The sequence below is a fragment of the Rattus norvegicus genome, chromosome X, assembly GCF_036323735.1.
Source record: "Rattus norvegicus strain BN/NHsdMcwi chromosome X, GRCr8, whole genome shotgun sequence".
NCBI classification, from domain to species: Eukaryota; Metazoa; Chordata; class Mammalia; order Rodentia; family Muridae; genus Rattus; species Rattus norvegicus.
The window spans coordinates 126,340,703-126,352,730 of record NC_086039.1 but is presented as its reverse complement, the minus strand read 5'-3'; the positions used below and the strand labels follow the sequence as shown (position 1 = coordinate 126,352,730).

The 12,028-nt window shown below is 38.1% G+C and overlaps 1 protein-coding gene across 8 annotated transcripts in view; it reads left to right on the top strand.

The window, feature by feature from the left end:
* Positions 1–12,028, top strand: part of Tenm1 (teneurin transmembrane protein 1) — an 889,770-nt gene that overhangs the window by 803,007 nt on the left and 74,735 nt on the right. For all 8 annotated transcript variants that reach the window (XM_063280507.1, XM_063280510.1, XM_039100433.2 and 5 more), the window contains one exon: positions 1,997–2,151. In XM_063280507.1, the coding sequence (XP_063136577.1) occupies positions 1,997–2,151 (155 nt within the window). The remainder of the gene's footprint in view (positions 1–1,996; positions 2,152–12,028) is intronic.

Here is a 12,028-nt window from a genome sequence, read left to right as displayed (position 1 = left end):
AAGGCACATAAGATAGCCTACCCTTGTATTCCTAGAGCTGGGGAAGTAGAGCCTGCTTAATCTCTCATCCTGTCACTCAGCCTAGCCTATTCAGCAAGCACAAGCAGTGAGCATCCTGCTAAGAAAAAATATTGAAGTATGGTGACTGAAGAATAAGACTCAAAATTTTCCTCTGCCTTCTACACACAAACACAGACATGCAAAACAGGCATACATACACTGGGATACATATAAACATACACATACATAAAACTAAGAATATGTCTGAATCTAATATTAGATACTCTATGAGAAACATCATGTTCATGTTCATATAACTTATTTAGTATACTGTTATGAGTATTCTTTTTGTTTTGTTATTAGGTTATGGTAGTTGATCTTTTACTGTGACTAATATCTAAATTAAACTTCATCACTTTATCATAGGCATCTATTCAAAGATGAATTTTATGAAAAACATAGAATATATATATTATATATACATATATATGGATCATTATGATGCATCGTTTCAAACATCCACCACTGCATGTACTCACAGGTATTTCAAGAACATTCTGAAAAAATGCCAAAGAAAAGTAGAGGTTAATGATATGCATGCTCCTTATGTAGGTCTGATGATTTTTCCCATCTACTATTTCATATGATCCTTAAAATAGTACCGTGGGCATATAATTGTCTATGCAGCCCAGTTTATGAAAGATGGGGCTATAAAGCTGAGCTCTGCTCCAATACTCGGGAAAATAAAACAGTGACCATAGATAAGGCTTTTTCAATTTCTACCAAAGATAAAGTTAAAACCTGACAATTTGGGGGCAAATACTTCAACCAAAGTGAAATATCAGTTATAATTCGTATGTCTGCTATTAGATGGCATGGTTTCTAAGTACTTTAATGTACGTTTTAAAAAACCAAGGTAGAGAGCTGGAGAGATGGCTCAGCAGTTAAGAGCACTGGTTGCTCTTCCAGAGGTCCTGAGTTCAATTCCTAGCAACTACATGGTGGCTCACAACCATCTGTAATGGGATCTGACGCCCTCTTTTGGTGTGTCTGAAGACAGCTACAGTATATATATATATATACTATATAGTATATATATGTATGTATACTGTATATATATGTATACTGTATGTATATATATATATGTATATGCATATATATGTATATATACCAAAGTAGAGTTAACAGTATGCAAAAGCTACACTGAAGTTTGACTGTCCCTCACATACTGGAAACAGGAAGTGGATTCAGATGGTTTAAACAAAAGGGCCCATAAAGTTGGGAAGGAACATGGTGGGAGAATATAGGAGGACTTGAAGGGAGGCAGGGAGGGAGGGAGGGAGGGAGGAGAGAGTGGAGGTATTTGGTCAAAATATGTTACATACATGTGTGGCATTTTAAAATGCTAAATGAAAAAGAAGAAAACTTGATTTTTCTAGAACCTTAGCTCTTCTCTGCACAGTGCCAATTGCTTCCTTCCCACCGTTTTATTAGGTAATACAGAGGGAAGCTTTCAGTTTAATTCATCAGAAGTATTACAAATTCCCTTTGAACTAAATATAGGTTCTTGAAAATAACGCTAATTCTTTCCAAGTCAATTATTTCCAAATGCAACCATGGAAATAAGCAGTGGCCCAAGTATCAACATCCAAAAAAGAAAAAAAAAATGTGACAGACACTGCCTCCTCTGATTCTCCTTTCTGTCTGCATATAGCGGTAAGCAAATAGCAAAGGAACACAGGTATGAAGATGAATTAAATAAAACTATTAGACCAGGCTTTATCTTTGTGGGTTACTTGTTGCCATTTCTTTTCAAATCATGCCAAAACTGAGTATGTGTCCCAACCACCTCTTCCACCTCTGCCCCGTCTGTGCTGAGCAAAAGTAAATCTGTCTCTACAGTGCTTTTCCAGAGCCGTAGCTGCTTTCAAGATACTGAACTTGGTGTAGATATGGTCAACTAGATTATGAATGCTAATTTGCTTTTTCCCAACAGGCATCACAGTAGATAGGCACGGATTCATTTACTTTGTGGATGGGACTATGATCCGAAGAATTGATGAGAATGCTGTGATCACAACTGTAATTGGCTCGAACGGTCTGACTTCCACACAGCCATTGAGCTGTGACTCTGGAATGGACATCACTCAGGTAGGCACGGTTGCTTGTCAAGCATTATCACCATTTGGCATCGTGGAAATGGATAACAATTTCCTCATGCAGAAATTACATAGAAAGGAAACCCGGTGCATCTGCTATAATGTCAGATGGCAGAGTCTTCTCTTTATGTAAGCTACTTTTTCCCTTCTCAGAAATCTTTGAAGAAAATAGTGAGCTAGGATTGAAGTAATGTTAGAAAACAGAGGGATATAGCAAAGCCTCCAGAATCGGAATCAATTAAAATTATATTACAATATTTCCTGAAATATACAATGTTACTATTCATATTCTTATTTTATTTATTCGTGTATCTGGGGAGTACAGTAGTGAAGTATATGTAGAAGTCAAAGGACAACCTGCAGAAATGAGTTCGTTCTTTTCACCATGTGAGTACCAGCAATCAAATTCAGGTCACTACGCTCAGTAACAAGTCCTTTAACTTGCTGATCTATTTTGCCCGCCCAATTTTATTATGCTCATATACAACAGCAAATGAACTTTAGTAAGGTAATGGTGATCAAGGTCTTTCTAAATCTGTTTAATAAATATTTGAGTGTGCACATTACTCACGTGTATGTAATCAACAATTTCTGGTATGTTTTAAGTGTTCTTAAATAAAAGCAATGCCTCTCTCAGATTTGTTTTACACATATTTAGCAAAATGCTGCGGTACTGGCCCTGTCCTCAGGAGTACTTGGGTGAACCCTATGGCTTTTAGTGGCTTTTTATAAAGAGAGAAAGAATGTAAAAATGGATAGGTCAGAAGGAGGAAGTATCTGCAAGGAGTTGAGGAATGAGGAAAAATATGACAGAAATGTACTATACTAATTTCTCAAAGAATAAATAAAATGTTTTTTAAAAAACTTTCCATCAGAGAATAAAGAGGTAAAAATCAGGGTCACATTCATATGGACCCAAAATTCTGATTTTTTTTAACACCATTCAATAAAAAATGGCATGTAGAGAGATTATAGAACATACAGCATTTTTCATCATTGTTTGGGTACTTTTTTTATAGTCTGTAACACAAAAAGTTGATGGGTATAACAAGGTCAAGAGGCTAGACAATCCTTGAAGGGGCTATGCGCTAACATTTTACAGACCCGTAACTCTAATGATGGTTTCAAAGTAATTAGAGTAATATTGGGAATTTCAACATTGATTAGTGCACCAGGGAGGATGATTTTTGCTAAAAATAACACAATGCTGTCTAAAAGTATTTTCAACAATAAGGCTTAATGATCTCATAAAGTGAAATGTCCAAAAATTAAATAAAGATGCCACAGGGGAGGGGAAAAATCAAGATGCCAGTAGAGTTCATTCTTCAGTCACAGTGTCCAGAACGGAATAGTACATTTGTATATATAGTATATTTACTCACATAGGAGATATGGAATTTTCTTAAAGAAGTGAGACTCTGGAAATGAGTTATTTTCTTTGAGCATACTGCTACATAATCTATAAATGTAAATTGGGAATGAATGTAGGGTCACTGTTACATAAGCAAATGGTGCCATCAATTACTATTAGGATATCCTAGGAGCTTCATTTTCCATAGCATAAAACTCTGAAGATAAGAGGAAAAATTAACACATTATGCCGTGTTTCTTTGTTCATTAGTTCTAATGCCACTCCCACCTCCACTCATGCTCTTTAAAATGCTAGAGATGCACCTATTCAAGGTCTCCCTTTCTCTGTCCCTGCCTCACTCCAGAGATTCGAATCATCTGAGTCAAGTTAAAAAATAAAATGAGTAGTGGTAAGGCCTGGAAAATGGATAAAATTAACAAACCTCTTATTAGATATTTGAGGAGATCAGACGTTCGAGTTCTTAGAACAGTTTAACGTTCTATGATTCAAGATCTTACAGAAGCCAAAGAAAAGGAGCATTATTTATGGAAATGTGGAAGGGTGTGAATGTATTTATATAGGGGAATAGGGAGAGAAAAAGATGCATATATGTGATTCATTTGTGGGTTATTTTTAACTCAAAATAGAACACTTAGTACTGTGATCAATCAACTCTAAACAACTGATGTGATTCTGTAGAAAAGTTATTTGGAAAAGAGAATTCGTTATCTCAATAGAGGGAAAGTATAAAGTTCATCACCGTGAGAGTCTTTCTCACATGACACTTTTGAACCACAGCTGATACTGTAATAGCTCTCTCACCTCTTTTTGTTTGGGACTTAGAGTAAGTAGATAGTATGATCTGTGCTCACTCAGCAGATACAGTTATGGTTTTAAAAAAAATGGTCCATATGACTGGGTAGAGCTGAAGCAGAGACATAACCAGGGGGAAAATGGTGAGGGAACTTATAAGCATAATGGAGCTTTTATTTCATTCTGTGGGAAATGGAAAGCAAGTAACAGCATTACGAGAGGAAATGCACTATATGTGGTAGCAACATGCCTTTAATCTCAGTGCTGGGGATTCAAAGGCAGACAGATCTCTGTAAGTTCAAGGCAAGCCCTGGTCTACATCGTGAGTTCCAGTCAGGGTTACATACCTCATCTCTAAAACAAAAGGGGAAAGAAGATAGATCCAAATCTTACCATTGTTGTTCAGTGATCACAATTTATTGCCTCTCGTGCAAGGTTCTAGACTTAATAGCCAGTACTGCTATCAAAAAACATTTCAGGAGAGGTTTGTGATTATAGAATAGAGAATAGAGTGAAGCATAAATTGTTATAGGGTAACAGACTATTTAAAAGCTGTTGGAGTGGCATAGGTATGACAGGAACAGAATATATCACTGACTAAGCAGCCTTTTCAGAAGCTGATATACAAGCCAGGTATAGTGGCATATGCCTTCAATTTCAGCACTTGAAAGGCAGAGGCAGACAGATCTCTGTGAAATCAATGCTACCCTGGTCTACATAATAGGTTCCAGAACACCAGAGCTAAATAATGACATAGTGTTGAGGACAGAGAGGGAGAAAGAGAGCCGGGAAGGGAGGGAAAAGGGGGTGGGGGAGTGCTATACAAAGTAAGCTTCTTTGTGTGTGTGTGTGTGTGTGTGTGTGTGTGTGTGTGTGTGTGTGTGTGTGTGTGTGTTTATGTGGTTTCTTGGTTTCTGTTCTATTGGGGCAAGACCATGACTAGTTATTGTAGAAGAAAGCATTTAATTGGGAGCCTGATTAGCTTCAGAAGTTTAGACCATATGGTCACCGTGGAAAGCATAGCAACTGGCAGGCAAGCAGGTGTGGTACTGTGAGAGCCGCACATGAGAGCTTGCATCCTGATCTGCAGACAAGAGGCAAAGAGAGTAGTAAGCCTAGGCTTTGTTTGGGCTTTTGAAACCTCAGAGACCACCCCAGTGACACACCTCCTCCAAAAAAACTACACCTCCTAATTCCTCCTAAACAAAGTCCGCTGACTAGGGAGCCAAATATCCAAATACATATACGAGCCTGTGGAGATGTTCTCATTCAAACCAGCACAGATGCCGAGCTGCTAGTTCTTTGTACCACACCAGTGTAGCGAGCCTCGCCATGACACTGCCCATTTTTAGGAAGTTGCGTAAGCAGGCACTATTAGCAGCTGAATGTAAAGTATCAAAATATGAATTGAAAAAGTCGATTTGTCAACTCTTGGAACTCAACTCACAGGTGTGCTGATTGACTGAATTTCTAACTAAAGCAAGTACAAGGATGGTCAGGCTGCTTACTGAGATAGAAATGAAAAAGAGAAACAGATTTGAGCAAGACCTGGATGATAAGTTCAGTTTGGGGCATGATTGAGTATGAGATGCCTATTCTAAGCAAAGAGGCCTGGAAGAAAATCATATATTAGTCTAAAGATAAAGGTCTGAAATGAAGATTTTATTCATGATTATCTATTTACTTTTATCTATAGAAATGGCACCTAGGTATCCAGTAAGAACTCTTGGGAAGCATACATAGCATACAAAGAAAAGAAAGGGTTTAAAGCAAAATTCTATGGAACAGTAATTTCAAATAGAAAAAAAAGAGGAAGAAATGTATATACCACAAAAAAGGCTAAGAATAAAAGACCAAGTAGATATAAAATCCAAGAAGATATAAGAAGGAAAAATATCCCAAGGAAACAAGATTTTCCAGAACAGTATTTCTCATGTTGAGTAGATGTCATGGAACAAAAGAGGGTTTTTTAAAGTCATTTGATACTACAAGGTTAGTGACTCTGATAAGTGAGATACTGATCGGCAAGAACAGGAGTGCTGTGGTAGAGTAGACAATGAGGAAAAGATGAAATAAATAATTCTTTCATGTATTTGACTGAATAAAAGAAGATGATAAGCTGTTTTAAACAAAGGTTGGATAGGCAAGAGGCTTTGGCTTTGAAATTTTCAGCTCTTAGGTATGAGTAAAGCATCAAGTTAGAACAGAAGTACAATAAATGCAATCTAATCGATGAGTGGAGTGAATGATTCCAGCAGGGACGGTACGTGAACAGCTGCCAAGATCCTGGCTGATTTTCCCATTTGTTCAGACAACTGTGACCCATGTTTCCACTGGTCACTCTTAAGAACATAGATGGTCTTCACCAAAGCTCAGTAATCAGCTTCATAGCACCCTCCAAGAGCAGAAGCTCAGTTGTTTATAATAATACTTACAGTGGTCCAGCTGGGATTACACACCTACTCGCTTCCTATTTCACTAAGTCAAAATTTACTGCTGCATGAAGGCAAAGACAAGTATCTCAACAAAGCCTCGCAGTTTGTGCAGATAGGAATGTACGGGGGCTGGAGAGATGGCTTGGCCATTAAAGGCTAGGCTCACAACCAAAAATATAAGGAATGTACGGGATGCAGCTTAAGAAGTGCATACTGTTTCTAAGACTATGAGATAGCAATATACATGATCAAAGAGGATTTTGTGGGGTCCCTGCCTATTGAAACTTTTCAAGCAAATGCTAACTAGAAATCATCCAGACCTTATGGTGGAAGAAAGATGAACCAAGCAGCCACATAAATGTATCTCTACAAAAATATAACCAAGTTGTCTTACCTACCCTGCAATTCAAAGCCAGCATGTCTCCAACAAGGCCAGTCCTACCCGTGCTAGCATAATATCTACACATTTTGAGACACGACGCAAGAGAAGGTTTCTTTCTCTGTAACTTAGTTTTCTGCACTTTCATAAAAAAAAAAAAAAAGGAACCTCAGAAATCAAGTGCTTAATAACAGGTCATAATACCCTCTAGTAAAGTTCTAAGAATAACTGCCAACATTTATGAAGAGTTTTAAATTGTTATTATTAAATTTTTACTATAAATGATACTGGGGTACATAAGGATGCTTTTTATGCAAGTATATATTAACAGTGTGCATACCCCCCCCCACATATTCTCTGTGCTTCTCTTTTTTTCTCCTCTTTCCACTCATTAGTCCTCTTTATTCCTCAGCCTTACTACATTCCTATTATGTTTGTATGTATGTATGTATGTATGTATGTATGTATGTATGTATGTATGTATTATATATGGATGGATGGATATGTTTACTTATTTATCTATAGAAAATCTATAAAACATAGATTTATCTTTCTGAGACCAAATAAGTTTGATTCATATGTGTATCGTCTACAGCATCCACTGTCCTGCAAATAAGAACTTCATTCTTCTTTATGACTATAAATTTCCAGTGTGTGTGTGTGTGTGTGTGTGTGTGTGTGTGTGTGTGTGTGTGTGGAGAGAGAGAGAGAGAGAGAGAGAGAGAGAGAGAGAGAGAGAGGTGCATGTATATACAGTATTACAGTGTTGATGTTATACACTGTTCCATTTTATCTCCACAACCCAGCCATACTCAAAAGGTTAGTTTTATTGTTCACATGGATGGATAAGAAAGCAGTTAGTGAGAAGGATACCGTATGCTGTAACCATTGAATTATAAAGTTATAAAATCAGGCTCTGGGCAGAAAGTTTCAGGCCACAGATGTACATTCTTCCAACTTACACATTTTCAAAATTGAAGTTGATCAAATATCATTGTATTTAGCCAAGAGATTAATGCCATGTGGTTGAGGACTATGCTGTTTAGTCACAGAACATGTGTGTTTACTGATAGTTGGGAAATAGTTTAATAAAACCTAATCATCTCAAGAAATGAAATTTGCTTTGGCAATAAAATCAGCCACTTCCTCAAAATCAGTATGTTTTTAAGTAAAATGTGAAGCTCAACAAGTCTCAGTTACAAACTCTGAAGTATAACTTCCCTTTCTAAGTAACCAGGTTTTTCACTTCAGGGAATGAATTGATTCTGGAAAGAGTCAGATATTCATTTTCATTGCTTCATTTCAGTCTTCCTCCGCTGTCCTTGCCTCTTGTGCTTACAATGGACCTGGAAGTCATACGAAGGGTAACTCTGAGAGGTAGATTTCCTATTTTGAAAAAGCCTAATATTACAACACAATTCAACTCAACAACAGACACGTAAGCACAGATAATACTAATTTTCTGTTGCCAATAAGACACATACTTTGATTGGTTTCCTTTTTCTGGTTATTTTTAACATAAAACATTTACTTTAAACAATGAAAGTTTCCACTTATAAAATAATAGATTTTAGAAGAATCCCAGCAAATCCACCCTTACTCAATGATAGCTCTTATAGTGACCACCAAGGCAGTTTGGGAATACGTTTATGAGCAAAAAGAACATATTAGGAAACCACAGCTAAGGTTGAATTGATGTTTTGCACAATGATTCTATACTTTTAAAGATTATATAATATATATATATATATATATATATATATATATATATTCTGTGTGTGTGTGTGTGTGGCTGGGTGTGCATGAGTTTGTGAATTGTGTGTGTAGGTGCCCACAGAGGCAGAAGAGAGTTTCAAATTCCCTGGAACTAGAGTTATAAGTGGTTTTACCTGCCTAGTCTGGGTGCTAGAACCCAAACCCAGGTCCTTACAAGGGCACTAAGAACAGAAGCTAACCCTTCAGCCCCTAATGCCATACTTTTGACACATGATGTGATACAGAGTACTAAATGACCCTGCCTCTTGGCTCTATTTCCTCACAATCCTTTATTTGAGTTATACTGCAGTGTTTTTTTTTTTTTATTAACTTGAGTATTTCTTATATACATTTCGAGTGTTATTCCCTTTCCCGGTTTCCGGGCAAACATCCCCCTCCCCCCTCCCCTTCCTTATGGGTGTTCCCCTCCCAACCCTCCCCCCATTGCCGCCCTCCCCCCATAGACTAGTTCACTGGGGGTTCAGTCTTAGCAGGACCCAGGGCTTCCCCTTCCACTGGTGCTCTTACTAGGATATTCATTGCTACCTATGGGGTCAGAGTCCAGGGTCAGTCCATATATAGTCTTTAGGTAGTGGCTTAGTCCCTGGAAGCTCTGGTTGCTTGGCATTGTTGTACTTTTGGGGTCTCGAGCCCCTTCAAGCTCTTCCAGTTCTTTCTCTGATTCCTTCAATAGGGGACCTATTCTCAGTTCAGTGGTTTGCTGCTGGCATTCGCCTCTATATTTGCTGTATTCTGGCTGTGTCTCTCAGGAGCGATCTACATCCGGCTCCTGTCGGTCTGCACTTCTTTGCTTCATCCATCTTGTCTAATTGGGTGGCTGTATATGCATGGGCCACATGTGGGGCAGGCTCTGAATGGGTGTTCCTTCAGTCTCTGTTTTAATCTTTGCCTCTCCCTTCCCTGCCAAGGGTATTCTTTTTCCTCATTTAAAGAAGGAGTGAAGCATTCACATTTTGATCATCCGTCTTGAGTTTCGTTTGTTCTAGGGATCTAGGGTAATTCAAGCATTTGGGCTAATAGCCACTTATCAATGAGTGCATACCATGTATGTCTTTCTGTGATTGGGTTAGCTCACTCAGGATGATATTTTCCAGTTCCAACCATTTGCCTACGAATTTCATAAACTCGTTGTTTTTGATAGCTGAGTAATATTCCATTGTGTAGATGTACCACATTTTCTGTATCCATTCCTCTGTTGAAGGGCATCTGGGTTCTTTCCATTTTCTGGCTATTATAAATAAGGCTGCGATGAACATAGTGGAGCACGTGTCTCTTTTATATGTTGAGGCATCTTTTGGGTATATGCCCAAGAGAGGTATAGCTGGATCCTCAGGCAGTTCAATGTCCAATTTTCTGAGGAACCTCCAGACTGATTTCCAGAATGGTTTTACCAGTCTGCAATCCCACCAACAATGGAGGAGTGTTCCTCTTTCTCCACATCCTCGCCAGCATCTGCTGTCACCTGAGTTTTTGATCTTAGCCAATCACACTGGTGTGAGGTGAAATCTCAGGGTTGTTTTGATTTGCATTTCCCTTATGACTAAAGATGTTGAACATTTCTTTAGGTGTTTCTCAGCCATTCGGCATTCCTCAGCTGTGAATTCTTTGTTTACCTCTGAACCCCATTTTTTAATAGGGTTATTTGTTTCCCTGCGGTCTAACTTCTTGAGTTCTTTGTATATTTTGGATATAAGGCCTCTATCTGTTGTAGGATTGGTAAAGATCTTTTCCCAATCTGTTGGTTGCCGTTTTGTCCTAACCACAGTGTCCTTTGCCTTACAGAAGCTTTGCAGTTTTATGAGATCCCATTTGTCGATTCTTGATCTTAGAGCATAAGCCATTGGTGTTTTGTTCAGGAAATTTTTTCCAGTGCCCATGTGTTCCAGATGCTTCCCTAGTTTTTCTTCTATTAGTTTGAGTGTGTCTGGTTTGATGTGGAGGTCCTTGATCCACTTGGACTTAAGCTTTGTACAGGGTGATAAGCATGGATCGATCTGCATTCTTCTACATGTTGCCCTCCAGTTGAACCAGCACCATTTGCTGAAAATGCTATCTTTTTTCCATTGGATGGTTTTGGCTCCTTTGTCAAAAATCAAGTGACCATAGGTGTGTGGGTTCATTTCTGGGTCTTCAATTCTATTCCATTGGTCTATCTGTCTGTCTCTGTACCAATACCATGCAGTTTTTATCACTATTGCTCTGTAATACTGCTTGAGTTCAGGGATAGTGATTCCCCCTGAAGTCCTTTTATTGTTGAGGATAGCTTTAGCTATCCTGGGTTTTTTGTTATTCCAGATGAATTTGCAAATTGTTCTGTCTAACTCTTTGAAGAATTGGATTGGTATTTTGATGGGGATTGCATTGAATCTGTAGATTGCTTTTGGTAAAATGGCCATTTTTACTCTATTAATCCTGCCAATCCATGAGCATGGGAGATCTTTCCATCTTCTGAGGTCTTCTTCAATTTTTTTCCTCAGTGTCTTGAAGTTCTTATTGTACAGATCTTTTACTTGCTTGGTTAAAGTCACACCGAGGTACTTTATATTATTTGGGTCTATTATGAAGGGTGTCATTTCCCTAATTTCTTTCTCGGCTTGTTTCTCTTTTGTATAGAGGAAGGCAACTGATTTATTTGAGTTAATTTTATACCCAGCCACTTTGCTGAAGTTGTTTATCAGCCTTAGTAGTTTTCTGGTGGAACTTTTGGGATCACTTAAATATACTATCATGTCATCTGCAAATAGTGATATTTTGACCTCTTCTTTTCCGATCTGTATCCCTTTGATCTCCTTTTGTTGTCTGATTGCTCTGGCTAGAACTTCAAGAACTATATTGAATAAGTAGGGAGAGAGTGGGCAGCCTTGTCTAGTCCCTGATTTTAGTGGGATTGCTTCAAGTTTCTCTCCATTTATTTTAATGTTAGCAACTGGTTTGCTGTATATGGCTTTTACTATGTTTAGGTATGGGCCTTGAATTCCTATTCTTTCCAGGACTTTTATCATGAAGGGGTGTTGAATTTTGTCAAATGCTTTCTCAGCATCTAATGAAATGATCATGTGGTTCTGTTCTTTCAGTTTGTTTATATAATGGATCACGTTGATGGTTTTCCGTATAT